Genomic DNA, 20,369 nt, shown 5'->3' with positions numbered 1-20,369 from the left:
AGGAGAAGAAGCAGGAAAAAGGGAAAGAATAGTGGGAAGTCTCTTTAAGGTGTTGTGATAGCCAGAGAGTAAGACGACACAAACCTATCCATTGTCTGGTAGACGTGGTCTAAGTAAAGGCAATGCAGTGCAATGTTGAGGAGGTTAAACGACAGCCAAGTTCTAATGACAGGCCCATGGGGGCAAGTGAGTTAAGTAAGACAAGGCTGCGTGGTAAGAGGTTCAGGACTCAAATGGGGAGGTGCATCAGAACCCAACCATGCAGCTGGTGACTACCTCACCTCTGGGATATACTATGAAAGTCACTAGAGAGCGTGCAGTTTCAACACCTGAGCAGCACTGCCTTACCTCTGAACCTATAGGGAGAGGTCAACCAGTAACCAAGATATCACTTTTTGGAACAATGTTATACCCAAGAATGAGGGACACTGAGGAGAGACCTGGGGAGACTTTTGGAAGAAACCTTTGAAGCAAAGTTTCCAATGAAGTAAATCCATCCAGGAGTTGCATCCTCTGCAGAATTCACTTCCATGCAAATGTGTGCATGTTCCTGCATGTGCAACATCCGAGTGGCATGCGAGTGTGTGAACACTCGCGCACACATGCAAATGCGTTGTAATGAAGTGACTTCCCAGCTATTGTCACATGGACCTGAGAGTGATATCAGGTCCCTGGATTTCTCCAGACCATTTTGAAGGACTAACTCTCAAAATGTTCCCCTCTAATGGGGTGAACATCTGCAACTGATGCAGGAAATGTAATTGCAAGTAATTCAAGGGAAGGACGACTATGGAGAAACTGTAATCTACCGACAGAAGAACAAGTTACTCTTACCTGGTAACGTTCTTTCGATGGGATCGTCCGAAGACGTATTCCATATCTATGACAGTAATCACCACAGCTGTGCTGCTTTTGAAAATCTTTCTGCGTACTGCGTCGATGACGTCGATACGCTGCCCTAGAGGACCACCTCTGACGGCCGACTTCACTGGATGTTAGAAGTAGGACACACGACGCCCGTAGCCTCAGTTGTAGTTTTTTCCCAGAATGTGTGGCACCAGTCTTCTGCCGGTCAGACCACACAAAGCCTTGCGGAAACGTAAGCTGGAATCGCATAAGAAATTCTGTAGTGGGGAAGGCAGGGAGGGAGCGATATGGAATACATTGTCGGACCATCCCATCGAAAGAACATTACCAGGTAACAGAGTAATTTGTTCTTCGAGGGGTTTGGTTCCTCCGACGTATTCCATATCTATGACAGACTCCCAAAGCAGTACCAATGCAAGGAGGTGGGAAAAGAATTTAGAATACAGAAATGTAATATGCCCAATCAAATTGCGGAGTAAAGGACCGCCTTGCCAAAGGCCAGATCCTGCCCATGGATGGAATTGAGAGAGTAGTGACGTACAAAAGTATGTACCGAAGCCCAGGTGGCTGCATCACAGATGTTACTAATAGCAACACCCCTCTGTAGGGCAGTAGAGGCAGCCATACCCCTGGTAGAATGGGCCCGCAAGCCAACCGGTGGGTCCTTACCCGCCAAGCGGTAACACTCAGAAATAGCCAGAATAATCCAGCGAGACAAAGTCTGTTTCGTCAGAGCTCGTCCCAAACGCTTTCCAGAGTAACCAATGAAGAGTTGATTGTCCACTCTGACCCGGGACATGCGTAAAATATAAAAGCTTAACGCTCTCCTAGGATCGAGCCTATGGAGCCTCTCCTCTTCCTTACCAGGATGAGGAGGAGGATAAAACGCCAGAAGAACAACCTTCTGGCCTAAATGAAATTCCGACACCACCTTCAGAAGAAAAGAAGGACGAACTCTAAGGACAACCCTGTCCTTATGAAATACTGTGAAGGGTGGCTTAACTGATAATGCCTGTAACCCACTCACTCTGCAACTAATAATGTTCTGCTATGCAAGAGACAAGAAATCCTGTAGTGAGGCTGGAGGAGTAGTTATCTTCCAGCTAGTTGCTGACCTTTAGATTCCATATGAAACACTCTCTCGCATGACATGAAAGTACATTACAAGGCTTGACTGACAATAGCAGGGGAGTCATGCAGATAGGGTTTCCCGATCGTTCTGGAACTAAGTGGTGTAGCCATGCGAACAACAAATGGGATTAATCCATCTCATCTGGTTTGTGGTGACGAGCTACATTTGTCCATGAAGAAATGTAGATAATCTACAGCGATATTAGCCCTCAAATAATTCTTACACCCACGATTGTCCTGAGAAAACTCATTGAAAACTGCATTTCATGCATTTGAATTCAATACGATGTCCTAAGTCCTCAAGCTAGTGGAAACGAGCCAAAAATATTTGCTTCAGAGACTGCGCGATTCTCTTATGTCAGGGTCATTACCAGAAAGTGGCGGCGGATACCCCCTTTTCAAGAAAGTTACAGCAGACTCTGGCCAGCTCTTAAATTTATTTCCAATGTGCAAATCCAAACTAATTAAAAGGGAATCAATATGTAATTTCCAAAGTGGTGCGTCAATCCACAGTATTCCAGACACACTGCTGGCAGGCATCTAACCCCGTAAACAGCACTAAGTCTATTGTTGATCATCTCCGATGAAGAGCACACCAGGGTGACACTGGAGCTTGTGTGCTCCTCGATCCATTTGCTGCTTTTGAGATCATGTCCCACAAATATCTGCAGGAAAGATTGACATCACCTGGGGAGGCAACGTTCTGGAATGTCTCCATGCATTGATAACAGGACAAATGCCCATCTTTTTGAAGACTTGTTACTTAGAATGCAGCATCCCTCAGGGCTCTGCACGTTCACCCCTACACACATATATATATATATATATATATATATATATTTGTTTAAGCACTCTATTGCGTTTAGTTCAATCATTCGGTGTCGTAGCATGAAATTATGCCAATGAAATGCAACTGATTTTTCATCTTGTATAGAAACAATCACACACTGACTCTCCAATTTGGAAATACCGATTTGCTCTCCATAATTGAATGCAAACACAGCCTTCACATTAATCCACGCAGGATTGATTTTGAGAAAAAGGAGTAAAAGTACCCTTTGACCTGTCCCATTCTGGTCAGCAGATTTGTGAATTTAACCCCAAACATCTCTTAGGGTAAACAACCTGGATATTTATTCTCTGCAACTTTAATTTGTCAATCAAATCCAAGCTTGCACCTTGACCAGTAATGACTTTTGCTTCGGGCGCTTTGAAATACAAAGTAGTTGATGTATAAGCGCCTTATACATGTGCAATAAAATAAATCGTGACACTTCTTAGTCAGATATTTCTTCTCTCAAACTACTCCCTCCATGTGCAGGCATCCATTGCGGCTGTCGTATCTATTCTGGATTACTGAAATAATACATACCTCCGTTTCTCAGAGAAACCTCGATGAGGCTACCAGACACTGCAGAAGGCTGCGGTACAACTCAATGGACCTTTGCAAGTTTACCAGCATTACACGTGTCCTACATAATTTGCATTAGTTTCCAGTGAATAGGGTCACGTTCAAGTCCATGTGCATTCTACATAGAGCGTGGTATCGAATTAGCCGTCTTAAATCCAGTCGGAATTCTCAATGCACGCTCCGTGAGAGCTTCCTCTGTTTGTTCAGGTGTTCCAAATACTAGAAAAATATTCTGCTGAGCAAGTATTTTCGGTCTCTGCTGCTAAACTGTCATTCTTTTAGAGCTGATCAGTACAAGAATCACCTGAGTTTAGCAAATTATTGGAGGGTTATTTTGTCAACAACGATCTGTAAAAGTGCTTTTTGTGCTGTCGCGTAGCTGGGTGTGTGCGCTCAATGTTAGAAAGCCACTCAATGTGGTGAATGCTTTGGAAACCCATCTAATCATGTTTTGAAAACCAATCTTGGAATGAAATCTCAAACCGCATCCTGATTCTATTCCTGAATTACCAATAAAACAAAATTTTTTAAAATTAAAAATATTCTTAATCAGGAAAATAATGCACACATTTTTATGTGTTTGTTTCTTGCATCTAAGGTTTTGCTTTAAATCCATTGATGCTACAAAAAAAAACCAAATCAGCATTTCATTTTTATTATCAACTGTTCAGCACTGAGCTATATTAAATGGTGTGAACTAAAGTTAGGATATTTACTGTTCTTATCTGACTTACCTCTAGATGGGAAACATTAACATCCTCCTTTTTGATGTTAAGCTAAATCCTTGGGAAAGGCGTGGGTATTCAACAACTTCGTAAGGATTTTGAACCTTTTACCCCTGTGGCGGATCATGGTATCCAGCCTTTCATTATCCCCCCACCTCCCCCTTAGCCAGAAGCATGTTCATGCTCAACACTGTGTTAACGCATGCATGTCGATAAACAGTAACACGCGTGGTAGCCAACATTTACACAGGAACCTTAGCGATTCCGCTTGCCCTTACACATGCAGAGTGGGAGGCAGAATTCACAAGGATCCCGGTCTTTCTGCACACATGAAAAAGTGATGTTGGAGGAGACGAACAACCTTGCACTTGCCACCTGCTGGCCGTACTTTTACTCATTTATTCTATTATCCCATGTACTGCACTTTCCCCTCACCCCCACACTTTCCCCCTTCCCATGCACTTGCGCGATCTGAATGACACCTGGCCTAGTAGGATCGTTGTCCATCTTCCTTCTGCCCCCCCCCCTTGCCTCGTCGCGCCTTGAAACACTTGTGTAGAGGCGCGTTGTAAATGCCATATCATATCATACAGTAAGTTTCTTAGCATCAATCCGATTTCTAAATGCATGCTCAGCTGAATGGTATCAACATGATTATCAAAATGGTTGGAGGTGCAAGAACACTTCATGAGTTAATATATGCCTATTTTACAGCCTCCTGGACATTTAATAGCCCCTGCAAAATGAGGCTCTAGGTAAGAGTTGCCACTGGTCCCTCATCTCCATAGTTACTAATGGTAACATCGTTCTGCTTTGCCCCTCAATTTGCTCCCATATTTTGAAATCAAGCATGTGTCATCCATGGCTAAGTACTATGCCACATTAGAGGTCCTCATGTATCTCACTGAGCTAGATTAGCAGCATAGATGCACACGACTTACAGTGTCTAGGGAAGCCGCAGCACGAAGATCCGGTAAGAATCCAACCTCCAGGAGATGGAGGAGGAAGTCCTGGTCTTCAATCCCATAGACCCGGTCCAAGAACAGAACCATGGCAGCTTTATGATCAGGGCAGAACCCTGCGGACATGTCTGGTTCCACAACAGTGCCATCTAGAATAGGAAAACAAACAAATCCGAGAGGTGACCACACGTATGCGAGACAATGTTATTTTACAGATGGAATGGTCAAAACAATTGCATTCAATTTCCGGACTGCTAGGCGCATGTGGTGCTCATACGCAGGTGAGAACATGTTTTCATAATACCACAACATCATTTTTGAAGAGTGCTTTACACCAGATTACCGCTCTGCAATAATAGGTGTAATGTGCGGTTATGTGAATGTGTATGGCTTTGTTAATGATTGCCTCTTCCAATTTGACTCAATAAAGTTGCTGAAAGGGAGCCAGGGAGTCACTGACACTTGCTATCCTTGAACATAATTTCCTCCTCATTTGTTCACGAGTGACAAAATATATCACAACTCAAGGTGTGTCTTTCAGTGCTTATTTATTACAAATGCCTGATCAATATTGTTCCAGTGTATGCATTGAGAGTGTTCACATTGTGTAAAAGATAATGAGATCCCAGCCAATAGGCGTTTTGCACTCTGGGACATTTTTCAGGGCTAAAAGATTAAACTGAACATGTAAATTCAGAAAACACACATAACTAGACCTATTCAAACCACTTTGCGTCCCCGAAAAAAATGTAGAAAAAGTAATGTCGTTGCATGCATTGCTTAATGTGTGGGGGTGTTTGACAGGGCTTGTGTAGTTGTTCGTCGGCGCCATCTTGCACAGGTCCAGCTTGCTCAAGCTATATTCACAAACATTTCCTTGCACGTCTTGCTCGATATGCATTTTGCAAGCATAGCTCAATGTATGCACAGGCCAAGTGCACGTTTCCAAAGAAAATCTTGCACGTTTTTAACCTCTGAATTAGATCCCTAAATGTGTGCATGCTTGTGAAGAACACAAGGAGTGCAGCTTTGTCTTCCTCCTGTATCTTAGGACCGCTTAGCTAGCCGCGTTCAGGCTTTGCACCAGCTTTTTTGTAGGTTCATTTCGACCAACTTATTCCATTTCACAAAACAACAATGTACCCATAAAAGAGAAGAAAACAGACTCGCACCCCTTATGCAATGTAAAGCTATGTCTATACATTTAAATAAAGAAGAACTTGTACAAATTGGTATTAGCTAGATATTCATGTCATACATTTTGTAGTGCAGTTTCTATGAAAAGGGCAAAAGGGCACACACCAATTTAATGTAAGAAAAGAATACATTACATTACGTTGTTATGTGCCCTTTTGCCTCAGAATTGAGCGCCATTTCTAAACTTTATGAATTTGTAAAGACAGAAACCACATTGAGCAATATATTTGCCACCACATTGCAACATTCAGTGTTAGGGAGCCAGACAACAGAACAATCTGGGTTGCTTACAACGTGGGAAAGCAGCCTCTTTGCAGTAAACGGGAGGAACATGCATCACTGTTGGGCAATGCTGCAGGGCCGCCCAAAGTGAGGCAGGGTAACTGCTGTTACCATCAGCAGGACAGGAGAGGGGCAGCCCAGCTTCACCCCCCGTCTGCTCCTCTCCTCCCTCCAGCTAGAGAGACATGCAGTCTAGGCAACACAAAGCTGAGGAAGGGTGAGGTGTGAACAATCACCTCACCCTTTCCTCCAGGCAGCAAGGTGCTAAGCACCTAAAGAAGCCAACAGTCAGGCAGGGCCCAGGTTCAAAGACCTGCCCCCTAGGGGACCAGACAGTCGGCTATCTGGCCAGGGGCTGGAACACAGCAGCCCGACTACTATACATATCAAAGACCCAGGGCATCCCTGGGTCCTATACATGAGAGCAGCATGCTCTGAGAAAACAGAATCAGTTTGTGGACCCTGAATGGGGACCCAAACAAACAGGAGAGCACTGTTTACTCAGTACCTTCTAACCTTTGCTTCTTTAGCAAACTCTGAAGTTCGCTGTATTCGCAGCATCTGTTGTTTCCCTTTGAACATTGCACTGTTAAAAATCATCGCACGGCCGGGAAGCGAGCGGCGAACACTGAACAAAGTCTCCTGGGACGTGCCGAGGGGAAGCAGGGCTCCAGCTCAGCACGAACAAAGGAAAGAGGAATTAGCAGAGCAGCCCATCGTAGGCGGTGTCTTTCGTCAGCTGTCAATTTCAGGTAAGCCGCCACGCCAGGTTGCGAAGGGGAAATAGAATGCGTATTAGCTAAACGCGTGCACCAATATAAACATCCATTGGCAGCCGCTAATGTTGAAATCACAAATACCAGGCTGCGGGGAAACCTCGCTCTAGGAAACAAAATCGCAAAAAGTCGGGACAGACATTGAAGCAGGTCCTTTGGCTTTAATAACCAACACACAGAATACATTTGTTTTATACAGCATTTTCAATGCATTTCTAATGCCCAGGCCAACAACGGGCACACACGAGTGAGTTACAGAGAACAACAAAGCATAATTTATACCTGGAAATAGAACCCGGGCACAAAGAAAATTTAGCTCAGCAAAGACCATTGCAGCGAGACAGTTGTCTGAACATAAGCCAAATATTTATTTGGGGCAGCACTCAGTTACCCAGCACGGAAAACAGCTTATCAAACCACAAGAATCCACAAACACAACAGTCATTTTTAGTAAAGGGCGCATGATAGCCCGTCCAACAGCGCAGTGAGTAGAGAGCTCGTTTTTGACATCTGTGCAGAGCCTGCTGACAGGGCCAAACCCAGCCTTTCAATTTTTGTTCTTTTAATCAAACAGGCTGAAAAAGAACATGGGTCCCAAACGGAAATCACAGGAGCCCGCAACACCGGCACAAAAACCCAAATCACCTCACCTTCTGGCAGCCATTGAGGCGGCGGAACACTATGGTTGGGCATGGGTCAGGGAGAACATGTACGGCCTACCAAGGGAAGGGTCACCCATACCACCCAATCAAGATGACGACACAACACCACCAAAGAGAAAGAAAGTGACAGAAGGTGCAAGAAAAGTTAACAAAAAACTGGTGCAATTATGTGAGAACATGTCAGAAATGCAACAAATGTTGCGCAAAATGAGGGGTAAACAATTACCCCACACAGGGGAGAAGGGACCCACAAACCCCAGCATACCCCTAGAACCTACCATAACGGTGACCCCCCCACCAGCAACAAGTCCAACAGCAGCAGCAGCCCCAGCCACACCACTGCCACAGGTGCCAGCAATGCCAACAGCTGTCAGCACAGTTGGGCCTACAGCAGCCACAACAGACCCAACAAGTGCTTTAAAAGCATGGGCAACCCCGAGTAAAGAACCACTGGGACAGACAGGGCAAAGCAAGAGCAACCCAACAGACATAGCAACGATCTGCAATGCCCAATTAGAGTTAAAATTGAAATCCTTCCAGACTGAAATACTGAATAGATATAAAAGATGACTAGCATGGAATATTGACACCACAATCAAAGAGGCCATATGGGCCAAAAAGTTCATAGAAATATTTTCACTTATAGAACCCCAACACAAAAGGAAAGCTACTTTTAGAGATCCCAAAAAGATAGAAGAGAAAGCCATAGCAAGAAACGCCCAGGTAGAACAGAACTGGGATAATTGGTTACAGGCCTTTGCTATCTTGGCAACAATATACGAGGAAAAATTCCCCAATAATGGCAGAAAGCTATGGGCATACATGGATAAAATAAGAGAAGTAAAAATCGCTCAAAAAGGGAAGACATGACTAGCATATGATATCAGATTTAGGAGAAGCATGTCAGAGAGGCCAGCCATAGAATGGGACGAGGTCCAAAATGACTTATACATGCTAAACGTCGAACCCCCATCAGAGGAAGAGGCCCCATAAACCATTTAAAAAAATAAAAATACACAGGTCCCCAGAAGCAATGATAACTAGAAACACAAAAAGGGGGAACAGCCCTTTCGGAAGAACCAGCCATGGGAGGCTAAGTCTAATACCCACAGACAGAACAAAAAACACTCGAAAGCCAACATTCCATCCAATTTTGGAAAAAACCTTTGCACTTGGGGGCAAGGAATGCTGGTACAAACACTTGCACAAACTGCAACGGTGACCATGCAGCAAGCAACTGCACCAGAATGGCAGCCAAAAATTCAAAAGACTAGCACCAACCACCCCCCACAACCCCAGGCTTAGCACCAGGCAGAACCCCCATCAACCCAAACTATTTTAGGGAAGCACTCATGAATTACACGGACAAGGAAACCAGCGAAGCAATTAGGCAAGGTTTCACCAAGAGTTTCATCATCCCCTTCAAGGGCACAGGGTCACAGACCATCCCAATGAACCTGAAGTCAGCCAGGGACTACCCCCAAGTGGTGGAGAGCAAAATCAAGAAGCAATTACTATTAGGCATGATTGCAGGACCCTGGGACCACATGCCCCTCAAAGATTACATAATATCACCATTAGGAGTGGTCCCCAAAAAAGAACCAGGGAAAATGAGGTTAATTCATCTCTTATCCTAACCCAAAGGCCAATCGCTAAACGACGGCATTCCACACACGGAATCCGCGGTATCCTACACACACTTCCAGGAGGCAGTAAGACTCATACAGGAGTCTGGCAGGAACGCCCCGGATGGCCAAACTAGACATCGAATCTGCTTTCAGACTACTGCCAGTCCACCCAGATTCCCAACAATGGCTAGGTTTCACTTTTAACAACAAATTCTATGTAAAGAAATGCCTCCCAATGGGGTGCGCAGTATCCTGTGCCCTATTCGAGCAATTAATCTCCTTTTTTCAATGGGCTTTCCAAAAACAGAGACCAGGTACCAAAATAGTACACTACCTCGATGACGTCATGGTAATGGGACCAGCAAATTCTGAAGAATGCAACAGGGCTCTGGCAAAACTAGAAGGAATGGCCGCACAGTGGGGCATACCTCTAGCAAGGGAAAAAACGACCAAACTGGCCACCAACATAATTTTCCTGGGCATTGAAATTAACTCGGCACAGGGCTTATGCAAGATCCCGAAAACAAAAATAGCAGAACTCCTGGAGAAAATACAAGGCCTGACAGCAAAGGACAAGGGCACAGTTAAACAAATTCAATTATTAGCAGGTAGTCTCAACTTCTCAGCCAGAATAATCCCCCAAGGGAGGGTATTCTCCAGACGTCTGGAGCTAAAAATCAAATCGTACAGCAAACCCCACCTACACATCGGGCTAAGCACAGAGCTGAAACAAGACCTGGAAATTTGGGGGAATTTCCTTAGAGAGTTCAACGGGTCCTCACTTTGGCGAACAACTTTGAACACATGGACAAAAAGGGTCCTTTTCACTGATGCAGCCGGGAGTAAGAGGTTTGGAGCCATACTGGACTCAGAGAGGGTGGCAGAACACTCATAGCAACAGGCAGGGTGGACTAGAAACATTACCCTCCTAGAAATATTTCCCATTTGGCTAACATTACACATCTGGGGCAGGCAGCTAGCTAACAAAGAACACTTGGTCTGGTGTGACAACATGGCTGTAGTAGGCTCCATAAACAGAAGGTCTACCAAATGCCCTCTAGTGCTAAAAGTCCTACGAGCTATCACAGCAGTCACACTACAAGAAAACATTGTGGTAAAAGAAAAACATATCTCGGGGGCGGATAATAACATTGCAGATGCTTTATCTCGCTTTCAGTGGCCAAGATTCCAGGAGCTAGTGCCTCACGCCCAAGAACAGATGATGCCAATACCAGTGGAATGCTGGGCAATAATAGGAAATCATAAATAACGGCAACGCCAGAGAGCCCAGGCCAGGATGCCCAACAAGAACCAGGCACCTCAAAAACGGTTGCCAACAACCCCTTAGGTTTCCTAACAGAGATGGCAGAGAAAGCACTGGCAAGCACCACTGCGGCACAGTACAGTAAGTGCTTACAGACAGTATTTAAAAGGCACAGGTTTAAACCATGTAGAGTTAATAACGATTAAAAACAGACATTTTTAAAATGGGCGCACAAACAGAGCTTTCAGAGAGACTGGCCAAAAAGACACTTCGTTGGAATCTCATTTCTCAAAAATATGGGGCGATTCAGACCACACCCAGAACGCGCTCATTTCTTATGCAATGAAAGGTTGGGGTAGATTAGAGGGCACCCAGGTGGACACCCGCCACCCCCAGGTTTTCAACAAACTGGTCCAAAATGCAAGCCAACTAGAAGCCATATGCTGGCATCCATACGAAATGATATTATTCAAAACAGCTTTTTTCCTGGCATATTTCGGTGCTTTCCGTGTTGGAGCTCATCGCCTCCAGCACCAAGGCCACCAATGTCCTAGGTGTCATGGAGGTCAGGGTTAGACAGGAGAGCGTCAGCATAGAAATCCACCAGTCTAAAACTGGGGTCAAAAGAACCATCAACATTTGTTGCATTGATGAAGCAGAAAACTGCCTGGTATGTATCACCAACCTGTATTATACGCAAAGGCCTAAGGTGGGGGGGGGGGGTTTAATCCACAAGGACGCCTTGGCACTAAGCCGTTACCAATTCAAAGGGGTGCTGATGAAAGCAATCAGCAAAGCAGGGTGGAACCCCAAGGGCTTTGGCACCCACTCCTTCAGAATAGGTGCTGCCACCTCAGCAAGGCAAGGAGGCTTAGCACCTCAACAACTAAAAAACATAGGGGGGTGGAAGTCTGATTGCTACAAAAGATACATCAGACCACAACTAATATAGCCATCCTGCCTCATTTTTCTTTCTGCCCTCCCCCCTACAGAAACCACAGGAGAAGGGAGAACCTCCCTCCAATCAGCATGGATAGTCGGCCACTCATTTATCTTCAGGGCGGGCCGATGGGCAGAGGAGACCAAAGAAAGGCCACCCTTCAGAAGCACCATTGCTTCGTGGTGGGGATACAGAGGCCTACGATAGGCCGATATTCACCAAACACTAGCTGAGCTGGTCGCATACAGAGACCCGCCAGAATTTCTGGTCATACACCTAGGTGGCAATGATCTGGTCTCCATTGGAAGGAGAAATGTATACAAAGACATTTTCTCCTCCCTAGCAGGCATTTCACACAACTGGAGGGAAACGGAAATATACTTCTCGGCCATCCTACCCAGGAGGAAATGGCAAGGGGCCAACTGCTACAAATCTATAGACATTTCCAGAAGAAAACTCAACAGGGGGCTAGAGAAATTCTGTACAGCAAGAGGACTGGGCTTCATAAAGCACCCGGCCATTACACTGGGTGACCCAGACCTTTTTCTCAAAGACGGCACCCATTTATCTAACCAGGGCATGGAACATTTCTTTCAAGAAATTACAGCAACTCTAGCCTCCAGGGTGGTGTCACTAAGAGTTACTTTTGGGGGAACGCAGTCAGCCGCCAACCTGCCCAAGTGGGGCCAGAGGGGGTAAGCCCAGGGTACGGTGCCCAAAAGTATGTTACTATTATGATATGTGATTATTGTTATCTCCATAACCATATCTGTACAATAAAAACCTACGGCCTTTTATTGCCAACACTTGACAAACACTGTGTGAGCCGAATTATTTCTGGGTGAGGGTATGGGGTCGGCCAATAGTTATGCATGCATGCATATGGGTTCAGCAGTTATGGGCAATGCTGCAGGGCCACCCAAAGCAAGGCAGGGTAACTGCTGTTACCATCAGCAGGCCAGGAGATGGGCAGCCCAGCTTCACCCCCCAGTCTGCTCCTCTCCTCCCCCTAGCTAGAGAGACATGCAGTCTAGGCAACACAAAGCTGAGGAAGGGTGAGGTGTGAACAATCCTAATCTTTTCTTATTTGAAATAGTCTTGGCTAAAGTAGCCTGTAATCTCAGATTTCAGCTGTAGACCAAGATGGAAATCCTTCCAGCTATAGGTCCATGGGGAGAGGATTCACAGACAGCCTTTAGTAGAAGAGCTCTTTCTGGGCAAGTCTAGTTACATCTTCAACATAGACAGATCAGCGTTTGTACGCATGCAGTGAACTTTTTGGGGCAGGGACTCTGCTTTTCTCACAGATCTGCAAGGGCTATGACCATATGTTTTCAGATTATGGGCCTCATTTTAAGTGTAAAGTTTATGGGGGTCATTCCGAGGTTGGAGGTAAGGAATTACTGGCACCGCTAAGGGTGCCGATGCCGGTAATCCCTTACCTCCATATTCCGAGGTCCCTTTGCGGGTCCTTCCTTACCCTCCTGCTTTTAGCAGGAGTACCTCCTTCCCCATTGAGCCCTATGGGGCAGAAATGGGAAGGGCAAAAGGTGAATGGGGAATTACCGGTCCCTCCAACCCTCCCATGACTGGAAACTATCATTAAGACTCCACCTCCCTTCAACTAATCTACTCCACCATACAAACCTGGATGGCTACTAACTGTCTCTGCTTGAATGGGGACAAAACTGAAATCCTCATCCTAGGTCAGAAGCCCACCCTCGCCAACCTCAACCCACTATACATTAACTTTAACATAGACAACTGCATCATCCCAGTCCTATCATCAGTCAAAACACTAGGAGTTCACATAGATTCCACCCTATCTATGGATAAACAAGTAAGCGCAATAGTCTCGGCCTCGGCACTGAGCACTAACCTCATCAACGCAATAAAACCGTTCCTAACAAAAGATAACTACATGTCCATCGCAAGAGCCACCATTGGAGCTAAATTGGACTACTGTAACGCACTCCTAGCCGGCACCTCCAAGAATAACCTATCAAGGCTCCAAACCACTCAAAACAACGCCCTCAGAGCAGCACTCAGCATACCAAAAAGAGAGCACATCACCCTAGCCAGGAAAGCTGTCCATTGGCTCCCAGTCAAGGATAGGATAGCTTTCAAAATCCTCACCACTACGCATAAATGCATCAACCATACAGCACCATCCTACCTATCCCACACCCTGTATAGATCCCAGTCCACAAGACCAATCAGATCTACATACACCAACCATCTCACCATACCACGCATCAATAGATCCAAGGCTGGAGGTATAGGCTTCCCCTACCTGGCACCAAAACTTTGGAACGCACTGCCCACCAACCTCAGAGCAGAAACATCCCTCCTCTCTTTCCGTAAACAACTCAAAACTGCACTCTTCAACTAACTTGCGCATCTGACCACTCTCGTGCTCATTATGTACATGTCTTTAAAGCATAATCACTGCCCAATGTAACCACGGGCACCAACTGTATGTAACTAAGCTTAAGAAACACTGTGACCAGCACCACGATGCCTTCAGTCTGCTGTGCGCTCAACAAATGCGAATAAATAAATAAATAAATGACTCCATTCACCTTGCCGGATTTGGGACGGTTTCGGAGGCAACCATGGAGCCACTTACTCCATGGTTAGCTCCAAACCCGGAATGAGGCCCTATATTCTTTGGGGTGGCTAGATTGGGAGAGTGCTGAGTCTCAATGTGATTTTAGTCAAATTGACACAGTTAAGTTGAAGCCAAAAAACATGTGACCAATGTAAATGACACGCTTTGAAAACATTTTCTTCTTTGGGCAAAAATAACCACGTGGAGGAGACCCAGGTGGCTACGACAAACTTAACACATTTATAAGACAACAAACAAAGGCAATGTCAGTGGCACGTTAAGGAATTAACAACCAGCCATAAAATGATCTCTTGACCCTGTATATACAACCGAGGAATCTTGACGCATATTAAATGTCTCACTGAACAGTAATTTATACAATCTAATATCTTTCTACAATTAGGGGAATAACAAAACCAAAATTAATAACGCTAGAAGCATTAAATCATTGGCAGTATGGCAATCTGAATAAAGAGGACACATTTTGGCGAACACTGCTAATAAGTGGTATATTAAATAGCATGATTGACAATGCTATGAATTAATTTACAATTCTAGTGTGTGCCCCGAGGAAGACCACAAAGGTCGAAACACGTGTTGGCACAGGCACAACTGTCAGATTGATTCAATGATTGGCACAGGGTCAACTGTTTTTTACTTTGGAAAGTGTAAATTAATGTAACTATGTTGTGATGAAGTTTCATTGTAACTGAATATACTTAAACTACTCCAGGCTACTGACTGAGAACACACTTTTCTGTTGGACAGCGTGTATTTGTGGGACCACCAAACCTTTTCTGTACTCATAAGTGTGCTGGTCTGGAACAAATGCTGGTAATCCCGGGTCTAGCATTTTTTCCGGTATCCTGTCATTTTAACAAACAAAGGTTTTGAATGGCAAACTTTAGAATTTTTTTTGTCGAAATGCCATTCTTTCGAATGACAATTTCTTTGAAAAAATTTGAAAGGGACGTCGACATGGGTTAGGGTTGGGGCTTGGAGGTGGGAGGGTGACGTGGGACACCCCCAATATACACTAAAACCTCTAAATGTTACATGGTTTTTAACATGTAAAAGTGCATTTCAATTGAAACCAGTCATGACTATTGTCAACCTATTGGTTTCGAAAGAAATGCACTTTGCATGTTAAATATAGCTTTTCACTGCTTTTTTTTTTTTCTGAAACTTTTTTAAAAAAAATTATCACTATAAACGTTTTTTCCAGACAAGCACACTTCAAGTTTGCCGGTGAGGGCCACGGATCTCCCAGCAGGCCTGACCTGCCAGTTTCTCAGGCGCCTACTGGCAAAGAAATGCCTGAATCATTGGCACCAGCAATACTGGTGCCGGTAAATCAGGCAATCCCAGCCCATGGAGTCCTGTGGGACATAATGGGAATGAGAATTTACTGTCTCTCCGCCACCCATAATATCCCGTAAGGGCAGTTTGACGGTATCCCGCAGGTAATACCAGTGGGATGCAGGAAAACTCGGGGCCTACGACTCCTTTTTTTCATTGCACCAAAACCAATCAAATCGTGGAAAATAATTGGGGTTAGAATGGAAATGCTCATGCTTCACAGCACGTTTTCTAGATTTACAAATGCATGTTTTAGCCCTCCATGCCTTGGGACTTGGAAGAGTGGGACACAGGCAGTCTAACATCCATAGAGAGAGGGAAGACATACATGGTAGCGCAAATATGAATCACTTCAATGAAGTTTAATCAGGAATGATGAGGTAAGATGTCTTGCAAGAAGCTGCATTGCTGAAGTATGGGCAACGGGGTAAGTAGTGGGCAAGTATTTTTTATATCACAAAATGAGCCACATTGTGGAAAACTGGTATGTTACATGTTCAGAATCATCCTTACCTTTAGCTATTGTTGGCATCTGAAATGGAATGCTGATCACGCCCACCAAATCTTCTAATGGTATCAATGAGCGAAGAATGGATCGTATCCTAATGGCTTCTCCTTTTCCGGCATGAATTAACTACAAGAAAAAAGAAGTAAAAAAAACAAAACAGTCGGCAGGTGTGTTTTATTCTGTTATGTCAATTGTGAAATTGTGTTGTACAGGCACTCATAACAGGTGCACAAGAGAAGTGAATGCAACAGGGCTCATCCAAATACAATTCAAAATTAATTTCCTTGCACATTACTACATTGATTTGGACTGTTTTTTTTAAAGTAAGTCAGTCTTGTTATGAATCACTGGCCAGGAGTGCATGCAGATGGAATGTTGATGTATGCATGATGGACAGCTCAGGAGAATGTTGAGTGAGTGTTGTGTGTGAGTGTTCTATGGATGTCAGTTGGGGGCCTGAGCTGGAAGTGAGAGGATGGTCGGTGGGTCTGTCCCTATAATGTCTACCTGACCCCATGATGTACATACTGCAAGCTACTGGAGTTATACAAATGTATACATGTACAATAAAGCATCCTGGTTTAACCTACGTGGCTCCACAGCTGGTCTGTGTACTTGGTCAGAGCCTTACCCCCCAACTTAATACTGTTCTGGCCCTTCATCAAAGGCAAGGCAAGATTAGAGGTGTTGATTTCAAAGGAGTTCCCAGGAGCCTTAAGTTAGAGTTATTACTGGTAACAGCTATGATAATCAAATAGTCTCACTCCAGAAGTTAGTAAAGTCTAAGGCAGAGCTAATACTAGGTAACACATCTGGTGTAACTCTCCAAGTAGATTTATTTTATCCACAAAATACATGAACAACGTGCTCAAATTCAGCATGTGAGCACACAGTATAGATACCAACTTAACCCACACATGACAATTTCGCAAACCCTCCCAACAGACATCAAACATCAGAACACTACACCTCGACATCCAACTTACATACCACAGCCCCAGCCAATGAATCTGAGCACAACCGCACACAAGCCCCCACCCCACTCTCGACACAGATGTCTCTAAGCTAATGACACAAACACTGAGAAATAGACCTGCATGCAGCGCTCCGGGTACTTGCCTTCTTCAAGCATCAATGCAACTGAAAGCGTTCATGCATTTTTTTCTAACCCCACACACATCACCCACCCCATCGCTTTCAGATACACTAGAGCACCTGATGGCCATGCAAATGTAACATTGTACAAATCCCAACAACTTACGAAACATGGGGAGACAAAGTGCACACCAGACAGGTGCATCACACTTTCAGACCATTCCAACCAACCATCCAATCACATTCACAGTATTGGGGGACATGGATACACAAACCATTATGGTTGGCCAAACCTCCGAGATGACCGTCTTAACACATTACACATACTGAAAGCCTTCCTTTTTCTGTTGCAAATGACAAAGTATGCATGGTACTGCTGGCAAATCTACCTTTACTTAACCTAAAGACTTCCACCAACTTTTATATATCAGTAAGTACACTGAAATATGGAATTAAAAATACAATGGCTAATAAACATTTTGAATACAAATGGACGCACTTATTGGTAAATAAGCCTCAACTCCACAAACGTATCACAAGGGTACTTTAAAATAAACTCGGACTACTACACCAACACAACTTGCATTGTACACGAGTGCTGCTATTGACCATATAGCTCTTTGTACCTTGTAACAGTGTGGGACATGCTCTCCTACTTCTACATGTACATGATGTAAATGAACTCGTTCAACAGAAGAAAATGTTACCCACTGTAACAATGGTATAAAGAAATGTCCACCGACAAACAAAAACACTGGTGGTAGAAGTATACAAATATTCCACATGGATGCATAGGAAATCTGCACACAGTGTAAACATTCCACAAACAAATATTTTAAAAAACTCGAAACATCCGCATTGAACAAATGTCATGCATTACACCTTCCAGTCAAACACAAAGCAAAAGAACTATGGAAAAACACATGCTGAATAAACCAACAACTGTGATAAACATAATGTCCTATCTACAGCATAAAAACAAAATTAAAACAAAGGCAATCACAAAAGCTTCAAGAACTAAAATTAACAAATGATCAGGCATTACTTATAGCATAACCATAAATGGCACATCTACACCCCCCACCCCATAAAGACCATTTAGCCCAGAATCTACCAGATGTTGCAACAAAAACTCAAAGGGAAGAGAGTAGTCACAGTACAGACTAATATTTATAATTCAAAGAAATTACTCCAAAAGGAAAAGATTAAATTACATCTCGCACAGTCGTAACCCACAAACACTGTTACGAGGTCTGGAAAAGATATGGGGATATGCTAATTCTGGGACCGTCGGGACTGGGGGCTAACTAGCCTTTTTGGTTGTAACCCCTGAGCTTCTATCCGGGGCTACTACCAAAAGACCCGGGGCTATAGCACCCTCAGCCCCATCCTATCAACGCCTGTGCAACAATGCAACCAAAATCTATCACACACCACAAAAAACAAAATACATTGCAAAAGCGTAGCATACAAACTGCCAACAAATATCAACAGGCCCACAAATTGAAAGTAGGAATGGACAAGGAGCACATAAGTGCACTAGGACAGGAAAAACAACACAAAGAGCTGGATAGATTTACAATGCAAATACAAATCCTAATGACCACTTGCAACATCAGTAAAAGGACACTTCGGTAAATGCAAAAAGGTACATGTGCAAGTCATAATGAATAACATTTCAGGTACAAACCAATTGGTTTAATTACTAAAAGATGTTATAACACTTTATGCATGTTCAACCACAACGAACATGTGTGGGCAAATATAAACATTTTGGAGGAAAATGGATATGCACTGAGTGATACTTGGTTATATGCAGACATATTACATGCCATCATTGCATAAGGTAATGCCTTTCAAAGGAAAGATGGGGACATTCAAAAATCCCACACCTTCAGAAAACTAAAATGAAGAAAACTCTACGTCATCCATGATACACAAGCTTATACCAAACATAAACTGGGCTTGTTTAGTGTGACAAATCCATGGAATGTGTCCCTTCTGCCGGGAGGGGATGGGGGTGGAGGGGAGAGCCACAACCTTTGGGACTAGCGAGATAAGCCTGCCATGCTTAACATCCCCTAGGGGACAGATCAAGTTTGATCCCACTGTGGGTGACCCCTCTTTGAGGGACTAGGAATCCACAAATAAAGGTTTTACTCCACCTCCCTTTAACAGAGAATCCCAAGTGTTTGTTGGTTGTTTGGGAATTGGGCAGGGCCTTTTAAAAGACGATGCTTTGGGTTTCAGACCTGTATTTCTTATCGTCCTTGTACGAAGAGTGGACCCAATGTATTCGCTCATCTCATTCCAGGAAGGACCATAAAGGTCCTGGGATCCAGACACAAGAGGGGAGTGCCAGCAAATGGCATGGTGGGCAGAGGAACGGGCAAGCCTGCGGAGCGCTGCCTCTACCAAGAAGGCAGGGAGCTTGGAGCATGCTGGCATCCTTCCTAATTGACACCAAAATCCTGTCGGTCCAAGATGGGAGGAACCAAAGCAAGAGACCAGACTGCGAAGATTGGGTTGAAGCCAGAGGCTCGGTTCATGCGACAGTGCTCACCCGGCCAGCGTTGGGAGATAACTTCCCTGGAAATGGAATGATTGGGGGCGCATTATAAATACCAAATCAGATCATATATCATTACTGCAGACTGGGCGGCAGCCCAAAGAAAGAAAGATGTGTCGTCTGCCATCCACACCTTTACGGCTCGGCGGCAAAGCAGGAGGCGCAGCTGCAAAACACGCACAGCACTCTCTTGGTAGGCTGCATGCGGCCCACCGGCCTTAAAAACAAGATGTTAAGATTCATGTCCACCATGCTTAGCAAAACATTATGTGCATCAAAACTAAGAATGCAACCGGCATAGCAGAGTGGGTGAAGAGCCTATACAAACCTGGCGTTTCATTTTAATTCGATGAACAAATCAGCAGATCCGATTAAAAATGTT

General features: G+C 44.4%; 1 protein-coding gene across 1 annotated transcript in view; it reads right to left on the bottom strand.

Moving 5' to 3' along the window:
- RYR2 (ryanodine receptor 2) overlaps positions 1–20,369 on the bottom strand; it is a 3,854,281-nt gene that overhangs the window by 1,670,795 nt on the left and 2,163,117 nt on the right. The window contains exons 48-49 of the mRNA XM_069607971.1: positions 16,329–16,449; positions 5,076–5,245 (exon numbers count right to left, since the gene is read on the bottom strand). Coding sequence (XP_069464072.1) covers positions 5,076–5,245; positions 16,329–16,449 — 291 coding nt within the window. The remainder of the gene's footprint in view (positions 1–5,075; positions 5,246–16,328; positions 16,450–20,369) is intronic.

The sequence above is a fragment of the Ambystoma mexicanum genome, chromosome 4q, assembly GCF_040938575.1.
Source record: "Ambystoma mexicanum isolate Mex_15411 chromosome 4q, UKY_AmexF1_1, whole genome shotgun sequence".
In the NCBI taxonomy this organism is placed as follows: Eukaryota; Metazoa; Chordata; class Amphibia; order Caudata; family Ambystomatidae; genus Ambystoma; species Ambystoma mexicanum.
This window is presented reverse-complemented; position numbering and strand designations above follow the sequence as displayed.